This window comes from Microtus oregoni, unplaced genomic scaffold (assembly GCF_018167655.1).
Source record: "Microtus oregoni isolate MIOR12 unplaced genomic scaffold, Mior012 000113F_000, whole genome shotgun sequence".
Classification (NCBI taxonomy): Eukaryota; Metazoa; Chordata; class Mammalia; order Rodentia; family Cricetidae; genus Microtus; species Microtus oregoni.
This window is the reverse complement of record NW_024544739.1, coordinates 317,028-331,064: the sequence shown is the minus strand read 5'-3', so window position 1 is coordinate 331,064 and position 14,037 is coordinate 317,028. Positions and strand designations below refer to the sequence as shown.

General features: G+C 40.5%; 1 protein-coding gene across 1 annotated transcript; it reads left to right on the top strand.

Annotated features, from left to right (window-relative positions):
• Positions 1-2,223: 2,223 nt before the first annotated feature.
• LOC121443771 (spindlin-2-like) lies at positions 2,224-13,907 on the top strand (the record flags this gene model as incomplete). The annotated part of the gene is made up of 3 exons (XM_041645563.1): positions 2,224-2,685; positions 2,812-2,976; positions 13,860-13,907. Coding segments are annotated over 3 exons (675 nt in total), but the record flags the coding sequence as incomplete, so codon positions are not given.
• Between the last annotated feature and the right edge of the window lie 130 nt (positions 13,908-14,037).

Here is a 14,037-nt window from a genome sequence, read left to right as displayed (position 1 = left end):
CTGATGATATGAATTGAGTAGGCCATTCTGGGGTTGTCAAGATCATTATCTCTCGAGGGGTTCTTAGAGGCATGGGGTGACCCCCTAGAGGAACTTGGGCAGGTGAGGAGAGGTTGACTGCACTGTGCCATGTCTATAGTCACAATGGGTGCCTTATCTTATAGTCAGACTGATGACTATCTTGAATATCACCATGGAACTTTTGTATGGCCAAGATGGAGATCAAGTCAGGGTAAAATCAGAAAAGTAGATGGAGCTTCCAAGCTCCAGTTGAATAGCCAACTGATGGAGAATAAGAGCAAGGATGTCAGGAATAAAATGGCTTGGTCCACACACTGAGACACTGTGCCTGAACAAAGGGGGTTTCAACTAAACCAGTGGCCTGGGAATGAAAGAACATGGAATCAAAGTGGAAGCTCTGAATGTGGCTGAAAATTGGACCAGACTGAGAAGCCAATGATAATGGCACTGACATTTGTCTGCACTTCATATACAGGCTTTTATGTGATCATATTCTATGTGGATGCTTGCCTTCCTAAATCTCGATGGATGAAGGGTAGGCTTGGACTTCAAACAGGTCAAGGTACCCGACCCTCTATTTAAATTGGAGTAGGAGTGGAGAGGTTTGGTGTGGGAGCGAGAAGAAAGTGGGAGGAGGAAACGAAGTGGAAATTTTGATATTCATTATTATGAAGTAATATAAAAATCAATAGTAGATAACCAATAAAGAGATTGGAGCTGGAAAAAAAATCATTCATGTGAGTTGTAGACTCAGACTCCAAAGACTTTTTTACAGAAAAAGCACAAATATAGATTGGGTTACCTGGCAAAATATGACTCATGTATTTGGGAAGATGAGTGAGGTTTTATTTTGGGTCTCCAGGGGGCTGTGTGAGCAGCATTATAGGACATGTATGCTGGATATTTCTGTGGGTTAGTAGGGAAGAAAACTGACTATGAGGGGTTTAATGACCTAAGTAGAGTCTTGATGATGTCACAAAGCTTTGGTTGGGGGTGGCAACACTGTTCCACATGAAGCACTAGTCTTCTGTGAAGGTGGGCTGACTATCTTCACGGTGGCTGAGGAGGTGAGTTCAGCTCTTGGGCTCCACAACTGTTCAACAGGATTAGGCAGCTGAACATTTCCAGAAGATGGAATCTGGAGAGCCAAGACATTTTCTTTTGGTAAATATGTTTAGGAAGAACCATGGACCTCTGTAGTCCCAGAGAGGTTTCCTTCAAATCTCCTGTGAGTCTAAAATTTATGTTGTTAACAGCTTCTATATTTGATAGCTGTGGGGACAGTGAATGCCAGGTATTCTTCCCACTTTATCTTTGCTATCAATGTCCAATTCATCAGTTCACGAAAGGGGCGAAGATCCTCTTTGTCCATATGTGTTTTAAAAGATATTAATTATTTCTAAATGGTGCTGTTGCCCAGATTAATGAGTCTTTATTTTTGCAGGTTGTCTCACAAATGTCACTTCTCTAGTGAAGACATGGAATGGCTTTATGTAATCAACCTGGGTATGGATCAGGAGACACAATACATAGAACCAGTGGACTGGAGTGCCATGACCTTTGGCAGGTGGTTTTGGATCAACCACCTAACCAACAGCTTGAGTGGGAAGGAGAGAAGTGGCTGTCCTTCGAATTCTTTGCCATCTGTTCAGATTTTTCTTTCTCACTTTGGGCATAGGCATCCAGTCTCCTCTCATTGACACAGTCAGTCCGGAATTAGGTTTCTCAGTAGAGGTCCATTGCCTTTGGGCAGCAGGAATATGTCTCTGATACACATATACTGAGCTGTAGACAATAGTTTGATAATTTTCCTATGAATTTCTTAAGACCAAATTACATTTGGGCAGCCCACATCTATTGAGCACTGCCTTTATCACCTTCCCCAAAGATCTGCCAGAAAAGAATCTTGACATCGCATCCTCCCCTTCTTAACCTTGCAGGCACTTATGGTGGAGGAAACCACTTTGTGTCTGATTGAAACTGAAGAATTCTTCCAATGCAGAGATTGGCAGCTATGAAGCCCAAGCACAGAAAGAGAGACAAGAGACAGTGGAACAGGAGTGTGTGGCCTATCTCAGTAAATCTACCACCATGATAAAGATGCCTCTTAGTATGAGATGCATGCCACCTCTCCAGAAGAAGAATGGGCCAACTCTCCAGAAGCAAAAACTGAGTAAGCCTTTTGAGGCCCTGGAGAATATTGTTGGCCGCCGAATTTCTCATGGCTGGAAGGAAGCCAATGAACCAGTCACCCAGTGGAAAGCCATCATTCTAGATCAACTGCCAACATATCCCTCTCTCTATTTGTTGAAATATGATGGGATTGATTGTGTCTATGGCTTGGAGCTTCACAGCGATGAAAGGATTTTAAACCTTAAGATCCTGACTAATAATGTGCCATTTCCTCAGGTGACAGACACTCATCTGTCAAACACCATAGTTGGCAGAGCAGTGAAACATACATTCACGGGCACAAATGGCTCTAAGGAAGACTGGAATGGGATGGTCCTAGAGGAGGTGCCAATCATGAAGACCTGGTTCTATATTACCTACAAGAAAGATCCGGTCTTGTATATTTACCACCTCCTGGATGACTACCTTGAAGGCAACCTCCACATCATGCCAGGCTCTAAGGAGGAGTGCAGTGTCATGGTCCCAGATGAGGTGCAGACCAGGATGACCTGTTTCTACATTGTCAAGGAGAATGATCCAGTCCTGTACCTTTACCACCATCTTGATGTCTCCATTGAAGGCAACGTCCACATCATGCCTGAATGTCCTCCAGAAGAGGTGATTTTGGCATTAGGCAGGGATTCCTTGGCAGGCAAAGGTGTGCAGTACAACAAAAAAGATGGAACCCAAGAGATAGGTAAAATTATTTGCCAAGTTCCCAACAAAACTTCTGTGTATTTCATCAAGATTAATAATGACTTCCATATCTATGTCGACGATTTGGTGAAGATCTGTTAAAGTGAAATTCTCAAAATTTGAGGGGCACACTTAAAACTGTGTTTGGGGAATGTGTTTTTTTTTTCAGAGATACCGCAGGTCTTCTATTAATCCTGGTAGTTTTTTCCAATGGAATATTCTTGCTCGAAAAATAAAAATTTGTGAACATGTTTTGTTCTTTGGTGAATGATGGAACATGTTTGGTGGATGGGACATCACAGAAATACATGCCTCAAAACAAAGCAGGATTTATGGTCTTTCCCCTTGGAGAGGATGGACTGGGAATGCTGGGTGTGGTAAAGGACAAGATGGCTGTCTAGGGAGTAGTGGAGAGGGGACAAAAGTTGTAGGATCTCGGGGCGGGATAAAGCTTGAGGGAAAAACATGTCAACTGGAAAGATGTGACAGATATCAGAGTGAGGTATTGGGACTTAAGAGGATAAAGAGTAGATTAATCAGGAAGGGACACAAATGTATACTCAAAATCAGAGGAAATTAGGTTTCCTTTGATGAATAGTTTAATTCGTACTGGCTGTAAGTCACTGGATGTGTGAACTCCACTGGAGCATGTTGAGTGACCAGGAGCCTCCTGCTTAGAGAAAAGTGTCTCCGCCCAGTTGCTCTTCTGCAGTGGGATGGACGTCACGCTATCTACTTCCTTTTGTCAGAATTCTGTCTGCCACCTACTTTGTCATGCCTGCATTAGGTATTCCTTGAACTCTCATTGGTCCTTTGCATGCCATCCAACCCTTGTGAGTTCATTTAAATAATTGCCCTGTCATATCTGGAAAACAGTGTTCCCTAAAATTGATCATGTTCTGTAGGACTTGGGCTATAAATCTCATCGACAGACGCATCCACACACAGGATAAACATGTACACATTGATGCCCACTAATGTGTGACATGCACACATATTTTGAATGCACCGATCTCCATCAAATCAGTAAATGAGGGAATCCCTGATTCTTGGTGGAGTGTGGCAAAGACCCCACAAACCCATCAGACCCCCAAATACCAGTATGGTATTGATGTCTGACTCCCATCATGTAAGGATCCTGCCATCCTGTAACGGGGCGATTTTTGCTTCCTTGATCTTCACAAACTTGGTTAAAATGTTAGAGTTGTCAAACTGCCAGTTAGGGTCCCGGATGTAGATCAGCTGTCTCAGGTCAGGTGATTTGGCTACAATTTGGGTGATAACTTATACCAGGCAATTCTGGTACACCCTCACCTCTTCTTCTCCCAGTCCTCATCATCACTCTTGTGGCTGGGCTTGGAGCACAAGGAAGGCAAAATGAAAAATCCTCCTCCTCAGTGCAAAACAATGTCCATCTTTCATATGACCTGACTCTCACAGGGAATGCAGCACATTTTATCCTTCTGGGTCTCCTCATTCTTTGGTTCACTCATTTTTCCAATGAATGATTGAATTCATCCATTCTTCCATCTCTCTCTCTCTCTGTCTCTCTCTCTCTCTCTCTCTCTCTCTCTCTGTCTCTCTCTCTCTCTCTTCTTCCTTCCCTTCTTCAATTTCCCCCTTTATAGTAGTAATTTGTGCAGCAGGGCTGCGTCCCCAGCACCATGGTCGCCTACCTAGCTTATGCCCCTAAATAAGAACACAAAAACTGTATTCTTTTAAACACTTCCTGGCCCAGTATTTTCAGCCTCTTAACCCATTTCTAATAATGTATGTTGCAGCATGAGTTGTGCTTACCAGGAAAGATTCAGCATGTCTGACCTGGTGGCTGGCTGCATTGCCATCTGCCTCAGGGAGCAGAGCTCCCATGTCTGCCCGGGAGAGGGTGCATGGCATCTCTGAGCTCTCTTCCTCATTCTAGCATCATTCTGTTCTCTTTACTCCTCCCACCTATGTTCTAACCTATCAAGGGAAGCAGATTCTTTATTTAATTAAGCAATGACCTTCTTCCATCACTTTATCCTTTCAACAGCTTGCCCAAATAAATCTTCCATGTCTCTTCTGTTGTATAATCTTTCATTTGTAAAGAACTTGCCCTCTTAGGGAAGGATTTTTCTGACATCTCTGTGGACGGAGGTCATATGAGGAAAGTCGTGATCCGTAATACCATATTGGGATAGCGGCAGCCTACAGCCTCTCACCCTCTCTGAAAACAAAATAAGAACCTCCTTTCCAAAGCATCATGTCCTTAGATCCAAATTTTAAAGTCAAGGCACTTTCAAAATATCTATGTGGGATTAGTTCAGCAGCATTTATAAACAAATATCTTTTAGCAGCTATTGCTCCTTCTTCAGCATTCAAATGATTCAAACAGAGCACAATAGCATACAGTATCAAAATTCTCTGTGTATTTTCCATCTTTGTTAGCTTCAATTTAAGCTCTAATTTATTTTTCCTTTTTACTTTTTGCCTTTTGAGACAGGTTCTCTGTATCTTTGACCTGGAATAACTCTGTAGAACAGGCTGTCCTTGAAGTTTCAGAGATCCACATGTCTCTGCCTCCCAGCATTGGGATCAAAGGTGTATGGTACTACACCTGAATTCAGAGAGACCTGTTTGTCTCTGCCTTCTCGGCACTGGGATTAAAGGTATGTGCTACCACACCTTGAAGTTACAGAGGTCAATCTCTCTCTGCCTCGCAAGTGTTGGGATTAAAGGTGTGTACTACTGCAACCAACAACTCTCTTCATTTTATTTTAACTTTAAGAACTTCAACTTTTAGCCTGCACATATTTTTAACACACTGTAAATCATTTAAAAATTTTCTTTTCTTTGAATCTCTCTTTACTCAATATCTCTCTTTGTTTTTTTGACCACATGAATCCTTAATTTACACAGCAATCTCAATATGATAAAAAGGTGGCTTTGCCAGCTAGATGTAGCCTATTCCTTAGCTTTCTGCCATTCCAACCTTATGGCTGAGGTACCGGCCAGAGCCGCATTCAGTGCCACAAGTCTACAGTGTTTCAAGGTCCTTGCCATCAAACAAGCTGCCAAAGACAACACTCAAGCCCTCTCTTTGTAGCTGGCCCTCCTGACTCAAACAGTCAGAGTTTGTTCTGGCAGGATGGCCCAGAATTCCGGCATTTTAAAACATCACATTTTTTTTTTCCTGCTACTGCTGAAAACAAACAAGCATTCAGTTGGCTTTATCAATACCATTTAAATGTTTCGTGGCAGGACCTCTTAAGTGCTGCAGGGTTTTGCAGCTGAAGCTTATTCAGGAAGCCTCTTTGAAATGAGTGTGCTGGCTTGCTTCTAGCAAGCAGAGCAGGCTCGAGAAATCGCTGTTACCAAGAAAACATGCTTTACTCTTTCCCGAGCTTTCTCAGGCTTTCTGTGGATTCAGTTGTCCACACGACTGAGTGCCATTCTGTAGTAATTTGAGCAGCAGGGCTGCATCCCCAGCACCACAATTGCCTTGGAGGCTTATGTCCTGAAATAATTACACACAAACAGTATTCTTTTAAACACTGCCTGGCCCAGTAGTTTAGCCTCTTAACCCATTTCTAATAATCTATGTATCACCACAAGCTGCGATTATCAGGAAAGATTCAGCATGTCTGACCTTGTGGCTGGCTGCATCGCCTTCTGTCTCAGAGCAGAGCTATCGTGTCTGCCCAGGAGAGGGGAGCATGGTGTCTCTGAGCTCACTTACTGTTCCTCCCAGCATTCTGTTCTTTTTACTCCTCCCACATATGTTCAAACCTATCAGGGCAAGCAGTTTCTTTATTGAATTAACCAATGACCTTACTCCATCATCTCCCCTATTTATGTTTAAACAAGGACGGAATCTTTAACTTTAATATAGCAAAATTACATATAATAAAACAGTTATCAAGCAAAAATTACAGTTACAATATTTATATCTATTTATCTTTTACATAATAATGGAAAACTATAACTATCAATCTATTCTTCAACTCCATCAAAGACTCTAGAAGAATACAATATTACATAAGCAAAAAAAAGTAAGCAATATTCAATCTCTCGAAATGACAGAGACCTCTCGCTGCCTGTACAGTCTACCAACATTCCTCTGTACTGTTGGGGTATCCATCTTCAGTCAACCGGCCCATAATTTCCAGCAGACATTTCCATGAAGCAGGACATTTCAAAGGCAGTCACTATCTGCTTGTCTTGAAGAATGTCTTGCAGACTCTTTCATAAATCAGGAAACCCGAAAGATCATCTCAACTTTAGGCAAGTTCGGTAGTCCTCTCTCTACGTGTTCTCTGTGTCCTTTATGCAATCGTTTAGGCAAGAGCAGTTTCTTGCCCAAATGTCTATCACACTCCAGAAGGATCCTATTTGATGCCCATCTTCTTCCTGATGTAGATTGGTGCTGCCAGGAGCAGAGTGTATCATTGTCACGAAAAACTCTAAGGTATTAAAACATTAAATAGCATATTTTGTAGTCTAAGAAAGATATGAAGAATGCCTATCTAACTGAAATATATATCTATAGTGCTAGAAAATCTAACTAACATGACTACAAACTTGACTATTATTAATGATTATCCATTAACAACCTATATACATTACATTTTTAAATGAACTACACAATCACAATACCTTAATAAAGATCAAAAATGCATATATATATATATATATATATATATATATATATATATAACAAAATTGACCTTAAATCTCTATCAATAAAGCAAAATCTATACGAATGCAAATTATACATATCTATATCATATCCCCATTTAAATGTAAAAGAACGTTCATAAGCCATATTTGAGAACATGAGTTCAGTTTTTTATCTCCAAACTGCTTCCTGCTGAATTGGTGCCTCGTTAATTATGTCTTTAATGGAATAACCTTGTTGCGGTAGGTCTCCCCTTTCTCCAGCCTATAGCTGCTGAGATACCAGCCAATTGGGGCATGGTCTCTCTCTCTTTTCAAAAGCCGCAACTTCCCTCTCCTCGCTCTCTTCACTTCCTGCTGACCAGCGACTAGACTCCCTTCCTGGTTGCGCAGAGGGCTGATGGTGATCTGTACGTTTTTTCCCCTTTAAATAAATACCACCCTATTAATCATAATTCCAAACTGGTGTGGCATTGTTTATGACTTCCGCCTTCAGTTGGCACCGAACGTTTGGTGTTAGGACCTCTCCTTCCCTTGCTCGGCCTCTGGGCGCGAGTTCAGCTTGGTGCGAGCCTCCCTTCCTCAGCTGCCGGGGCCGGCAGGTTGCCTTGTGTCCTGTGTCTTGTATGTGGAGCCAGCAGATTAATATAAATCTTCATGCACTGGCTTTTATTGCTGTAGTTCTTTATATTTTCTCTTTAGACACCTCAGATTGACTTCCAGTCCACATGCACCCTATCATATCCACAGGCCTACATAGTCACCGCCCGAATGGTTTGCTCATTTCTGAGTCATTTTTAAATCGCACTTGCAAGCACAGCTCTTAAGTGGCACGAACCAAGCACGTGGTTGCTGAAAGCTGCAACCCCTCAGGGTGACTCTGTCACGTGGAGGCATAAGGGGCTTCCAGGTTGGTCTTCTCTACCCTTGGATTCTGGGTTTCTGGTTCCATCTCTGGAAATGATTTAATTACATTTACTTTGTTAAGCAACTTACATTTTTCAGTTTTTATCAAATACTAGGCAGATTCTGAAAAAGGACCCTGTTTTCCATGTGATTTGGCAACAGCGCCACCTGCTGGATAATAGGTAATATGACAGTTATCGTTTCCACCGCGAATTTTACTGTTCTGGTTACCAATACAATGGGTTATATCATGCAAGGTTTATATGACTATGGGGATAACTTAATTTACTGGTTACTGGTTTTCAGTATTCTTTTACATATTCTATCATTTCGGAAGAATATGGCACTCCTAAGAACCACAAATCTTTACTAGAATCTCATGCAGGTCATGAGATTCAGGATTCAAAAGAGACAAAAATAAAGACAATAATAAAAAGACTTGAAATGATTGAAGAAATGATTGGAGCTGGTGAACAGAGTAATAAGGCACAAGGACAGGATATAATGCCAACACCGGCTATTAGTACTGGCTTACCAAGGATTTAGCAGCATAAACTATACTTAATTCTGACAAAGCGTCAACTTCTAAAGGCTCAAAGGGAGTCACAGAAGCTAGATGGACGCCAATAGCAATGAATGATCTAAAAGAAATTAAGCAAGCTATTGTTAATTTTGTCTTGCACTCTGCATATGTAAAGGAAAGGGTAAGGACATGGGCTTCTAATGCTAGAGCTACCCCCCATGATTTCCATCCGTTAGTGTCTGCAGTTTTAGATAATGGAACTTCCTTGATGTTTGGAATTTATTTCAGTGAAGAATCCAAACATATGGAACAGCAAGGAAGAGCAAAAGGTGTGGAGGTTTCCCAAGATCAAATTCTTGATGCAGGAGAATATGCTCATCCACAGGTCCAAGTTCTTTAGGACGATGAAGTACTGTGTCTAAGTCACCAAGCAGCTTTAAATGCTTGGAATAGGATACAAGATCCAGCAAAAAGGGTAGAATCATATACCAGAATTAGGCAGGGACAGAGAGAACCCTTTCTTGACTTTTGCAAATATTAATGAAGGCTCTGGACATAGGGGTAACAGACCCAGAAGCTAGACGAATACTTCTTGAATCTCTAGCTTTTGAGAATGCAAACATAGAATGCAAAAAGATAACTGGGCCTTTAAAGTCTAGATCAGCACCTATGGATGAATGGATCCAGCATACGATGAATGTTGAGACGTTTAGCAATAACGATGAATCGTGGGTAGGAGAAGCGATTTCCACAGCAATGAGGAGACATCAAACTGCCAGGTGTTTTAATTGTGGTAAATTAGGACATCTGAGAAGTGATTGCAGGCACAGAATTTCTAGGAATAATATCTCCTCTAGGAATGGCATAAATAGGAGACCTAGGCCTTCAGGTATATGTAGGAGATGTGGTAAAGTCCTCAATTGGTCCAACGGATGCAGGTCAACAACGGACAAACAAGGCAACCCAATACCGTCGGGAAACTCCTTGAGGGGCCTCTCACAGGCCCCCAAGCCAACAGTGGCCCAGTCATTCCCAGTCACAGTGGAAAACGTGCCTCACCAAGAAAATTAAAAGCTCCAATTTCTGCTGTAAAACGTAATACTGGTCTAAATGATGAATTACGTGTGGAGGATGAGTCAAAAAAACCCAGTAGGACAGAGTAAACATATATTTTGGCAGACTTCTATTAACGATCAAAGACCAAAGTGAAGGGTCTGTATAAATGTCATTTTATTGAAGGCTTCTTAGACACAGGTGCGGATGTAAGTATCATTACCCCAGAATCTTGGCATCTGAATTGGCCACATCAAGGGGTAGATGTTCAGTTTCTGGGAATTTGAACCCTATCTCGTGTAAAACAAAGCACAAGATGGGTTGAATGCATAAGGCTCGAAGGACAAATAGGAAGACTAAGGCAATATATAGCCAATATTGCCATAAATCTGTGGGGCCGTGACCTGCTACAGCAATGGAATACCCAGATTAACATTCCTGTAGTTCCAGGAACTCATAATTCTGGGACAATATGATGAGGTATTATGAAAAAAGGTCACCAGCCATTCAGGCTCTACAAGAACATACAGCAAATATCAAACCTTTAGAGGTCCCAACAGCCCTACCTTTAAAATGGCTACTGAGAAGCCAGTATGGAACAAACAGTGGCCTCTAGCTGAAGATAAAATACAGGCATTGAACAGCTGTTGTAAGAGCAAATAGATGCTCACCATATTGAAGAATCAACCAGCCCTTGGAATTCTCCTGTGTTTGTTGTAAAAAAGAAATCTGGTAAATGGAGAATGGTGACAGATCTAAGAGCTGTCAACAAAGTAATTCAACCTATGGGCCCACTACAATCTGGAATTCCTTTGCCTTCTCTGTTACCAAAATGATGGCCTCTTATAGTTATTGATTTGAAAGATTGTTTTTTCACTATACCGTTACAAGAAGAGGATAGAGAAAAAATTGCCTTCACAGTGCCTACTTATAATAATTCTCAGCCTAATAGGGTATATCAATGGACTATCCTCCCACAGGGTATGCTCAATAGTCCTACATTGTGCTAATATATTGTAAGTAAGCCATTGGAAATAATTCGTAAACAATTCCCAAGGTCCATAATTTATCATTACATGGATGACATCTTGTTATCTGATTCAAAAAAAAAGATACATTAGAAAGGATGTTTGAAGAAGTAAAGAAATTCTTGCCTAGGTGGGGATACCAAATTGTCCCTGAAAAGATTCAAAGAGAAAATTCTATTAATTACCTAGGTTACAGAATAGGGTTAGAGAAAATTAATATGCAAAAGGCACAAATTAGGAGACACCAGTTAAACACCCTTAATGACTTCCAAAGATTGTTAGGAGACATTTCCAGTCTACGACCAGCTGTTGGGATAACACATGATCATTTAAACAAAACCTTAGATGGTGATAAAGATTTGAATAGTCCAAGAAAACTGACAGCTGAAGCAGAAAAGGAACTCACAATGATTGAGGAAAAATTACAGGAGGCACATGTGGATAGGGTGAACCCAAATCTTAGCTGCATCCTAGTCATATTGCCTTCCAGAATTTTTCCTACAGGGATTCTAATGCAGAGGGAAGATATTATTTTAGAGTGGATATATATACCTAAGAAACCAAGTAAAACATTAAAAACTAATGTGGAAAAAGTCTCTGAATTAATTATAAAAGGTAAGCTGAGACTTCGTCAACTAGCAGGTATAGACCCAGCAGAAATTACAGTGCCTTTTACGACTGAAGAAAAAAAAAAGTTATCGGAAGACAGTGAACCGTGGCTAAGAGCTTTTGCTAATTTTGGGGGAGAAATTAATAGAAACTATCCCAAAATGGTAGACTTAACCTTATTAAAAGAACTTCTTGAATTCTTCCTATTATTGTACGTGATGCTCCAATAACTGGAGGCCGCACATTCTATTCTGATGCAAATAAATCAGAGAAAGCAGTTTACAAGTCAGGTGAATTGAGTAAGGTGGAAAAAAGCCCTTATAATTCTGTTCAAAAGGCAGAATTATATGCCATTTTTATGGTGCTAAGGGACTTTAAAGAAACTCTTACTATAGTTACAGATTCACAATATGCAGAAAGAGTTATCTTGCATATTGAAACCGCTGAATTTATACCAGATGACACAGAGTTGACTTCATTGTCTATCCAGGTACAAGAGATAGTCAGGAATAGGCTTTGTCCGATGTACATAACACACATCTGGCCCTATAAAGGTCTGCCTGGTCCTCTAGGCCAAGGCAACGCTGAGATTGATCAATTATTGATTGGAAGTGTGTTGCAGGCCTCAGAATTTCATAAGAAGCATCATGTCAATAGTAAAGGCCTAAAGAAAGAATTTCCCATTACTTGGCAACAAGCTAAGGACATTATCAAGAGATGTCCTACCTGTTCTTTCTATAATCAAACAGCGTTGCCTGCAGGGAGTAACCCAAAGGGCACTAAGAGAAATGAAATCTGGCAGATGGATGTGTTCCACTTTATGGAATTTGGTAAATCAAAATATGTACACTACACCATAGACACGTATTCAGGTTTTCAATGGGCAACTGCCCTGAACTCAGAAAAGGCTGATTCAGTAATCACACATTTATTGGAAGTTATGGCCATCATGGGTATACCAGCACAAATAAAGACAGATAATGGTCCAGCATATGTATCTAAGAAAATGAAACACTTTTTTTGAGTATTATAGTATAAAACACATTACAGGTATACCAAATAATCCTACTGGTCAGGCAGTTATAGAAAGATCAAATCGTACTATAAAGCATATGCTGAACAAACAGAAAGGGACCATAAATACCCCCAGAAATAGATTACATAATGCTTTATCAACCTTGAATTTTCTTAACGCTAATGAGAAAGGAATGACAGCAGCAGAAAGACATTGGATAATGGAAACTTCTGCCGAACTAAATCAACCAATTTATTTCAAAGATGTGCTGACCTCTAAGTGGAAGCCAGGAGATGTGCTACGTTGGGGAATGGGATTTGCTCTTGTTTCCACAGAGGAGGAAAAATTGTGGATACCATCAAAATTAATAAAGTTTCAATTTGAAGAGGAGAAACCTCTTGGAAAGGAGAAATGACAACTCATCCACAATGATGATATTCATACAGGTAGTAAGAAAAACATACAAAATGGGGGCAGGGTTCTGTTCTTATCTCCACAGGAAAACACTCATCTTTGAAAAATTCAAGGGACCCTGGATGTTTGGATACTGACAGATGGAAAAATACCTGCCCAATAGGAAATATCAAGAAAACTGAATGAGTTGTATAAGTAAAATATATTAAACCATATTTCTAAATTTATAAAGCTGGTGTTGAAGTTGGACTCTGGCTCAGTCCCTCTCTATTTCCAAGCCCGTTAGTAAGAGAAAAACCCAGAATTTCTGGAGTTTCTGTCTCTTATTAAGAGCCATGGTGTGGGATAGAAAGAAATATGAGTTTAGAAAACATCCTTGCTTTTCTTCATATCCATCATACTTATCATTGAATATATCTATCACGCCTTTCAATGAATATACATATATATATATATATATGACTAAAGTTTAATTTTTTTCACAATGAACAATGAGTTTTTCCTGAAGTGACATTTGAAGTGTCCAGTAATAAGATGGGGCCCCATAACAACAACTCCACCTGGTTGATATGACATCATGATACTGATAGTGCTACTACAAGACCTGATTTGGGTACCAGCTGCACAAGACAATTCCAACTTGATTAGCTGAAATGGTGCACATCTTATACAATATTTTGGCCAGACCAGCACAAAACACTCAGAGACTATTGGCAATTTTAATAAACATTGATCTTGAAATTTAACCATCATCTTACTTTCACAGGATCCCCCAGAGAGCACGTCACCCCATGAGGGCTGGAAGAAATTCTAGAGGACAATGCCCCTCTCCCAGTAAAGTTTGCCCTTGGGTTTAGGGACATCATTTAGGGGTTGATTATAATTAGTATACGATTGAGGGTTGGGGGAGGAATTTTATAAGGGCAGGAATCATTTGAAAAAAG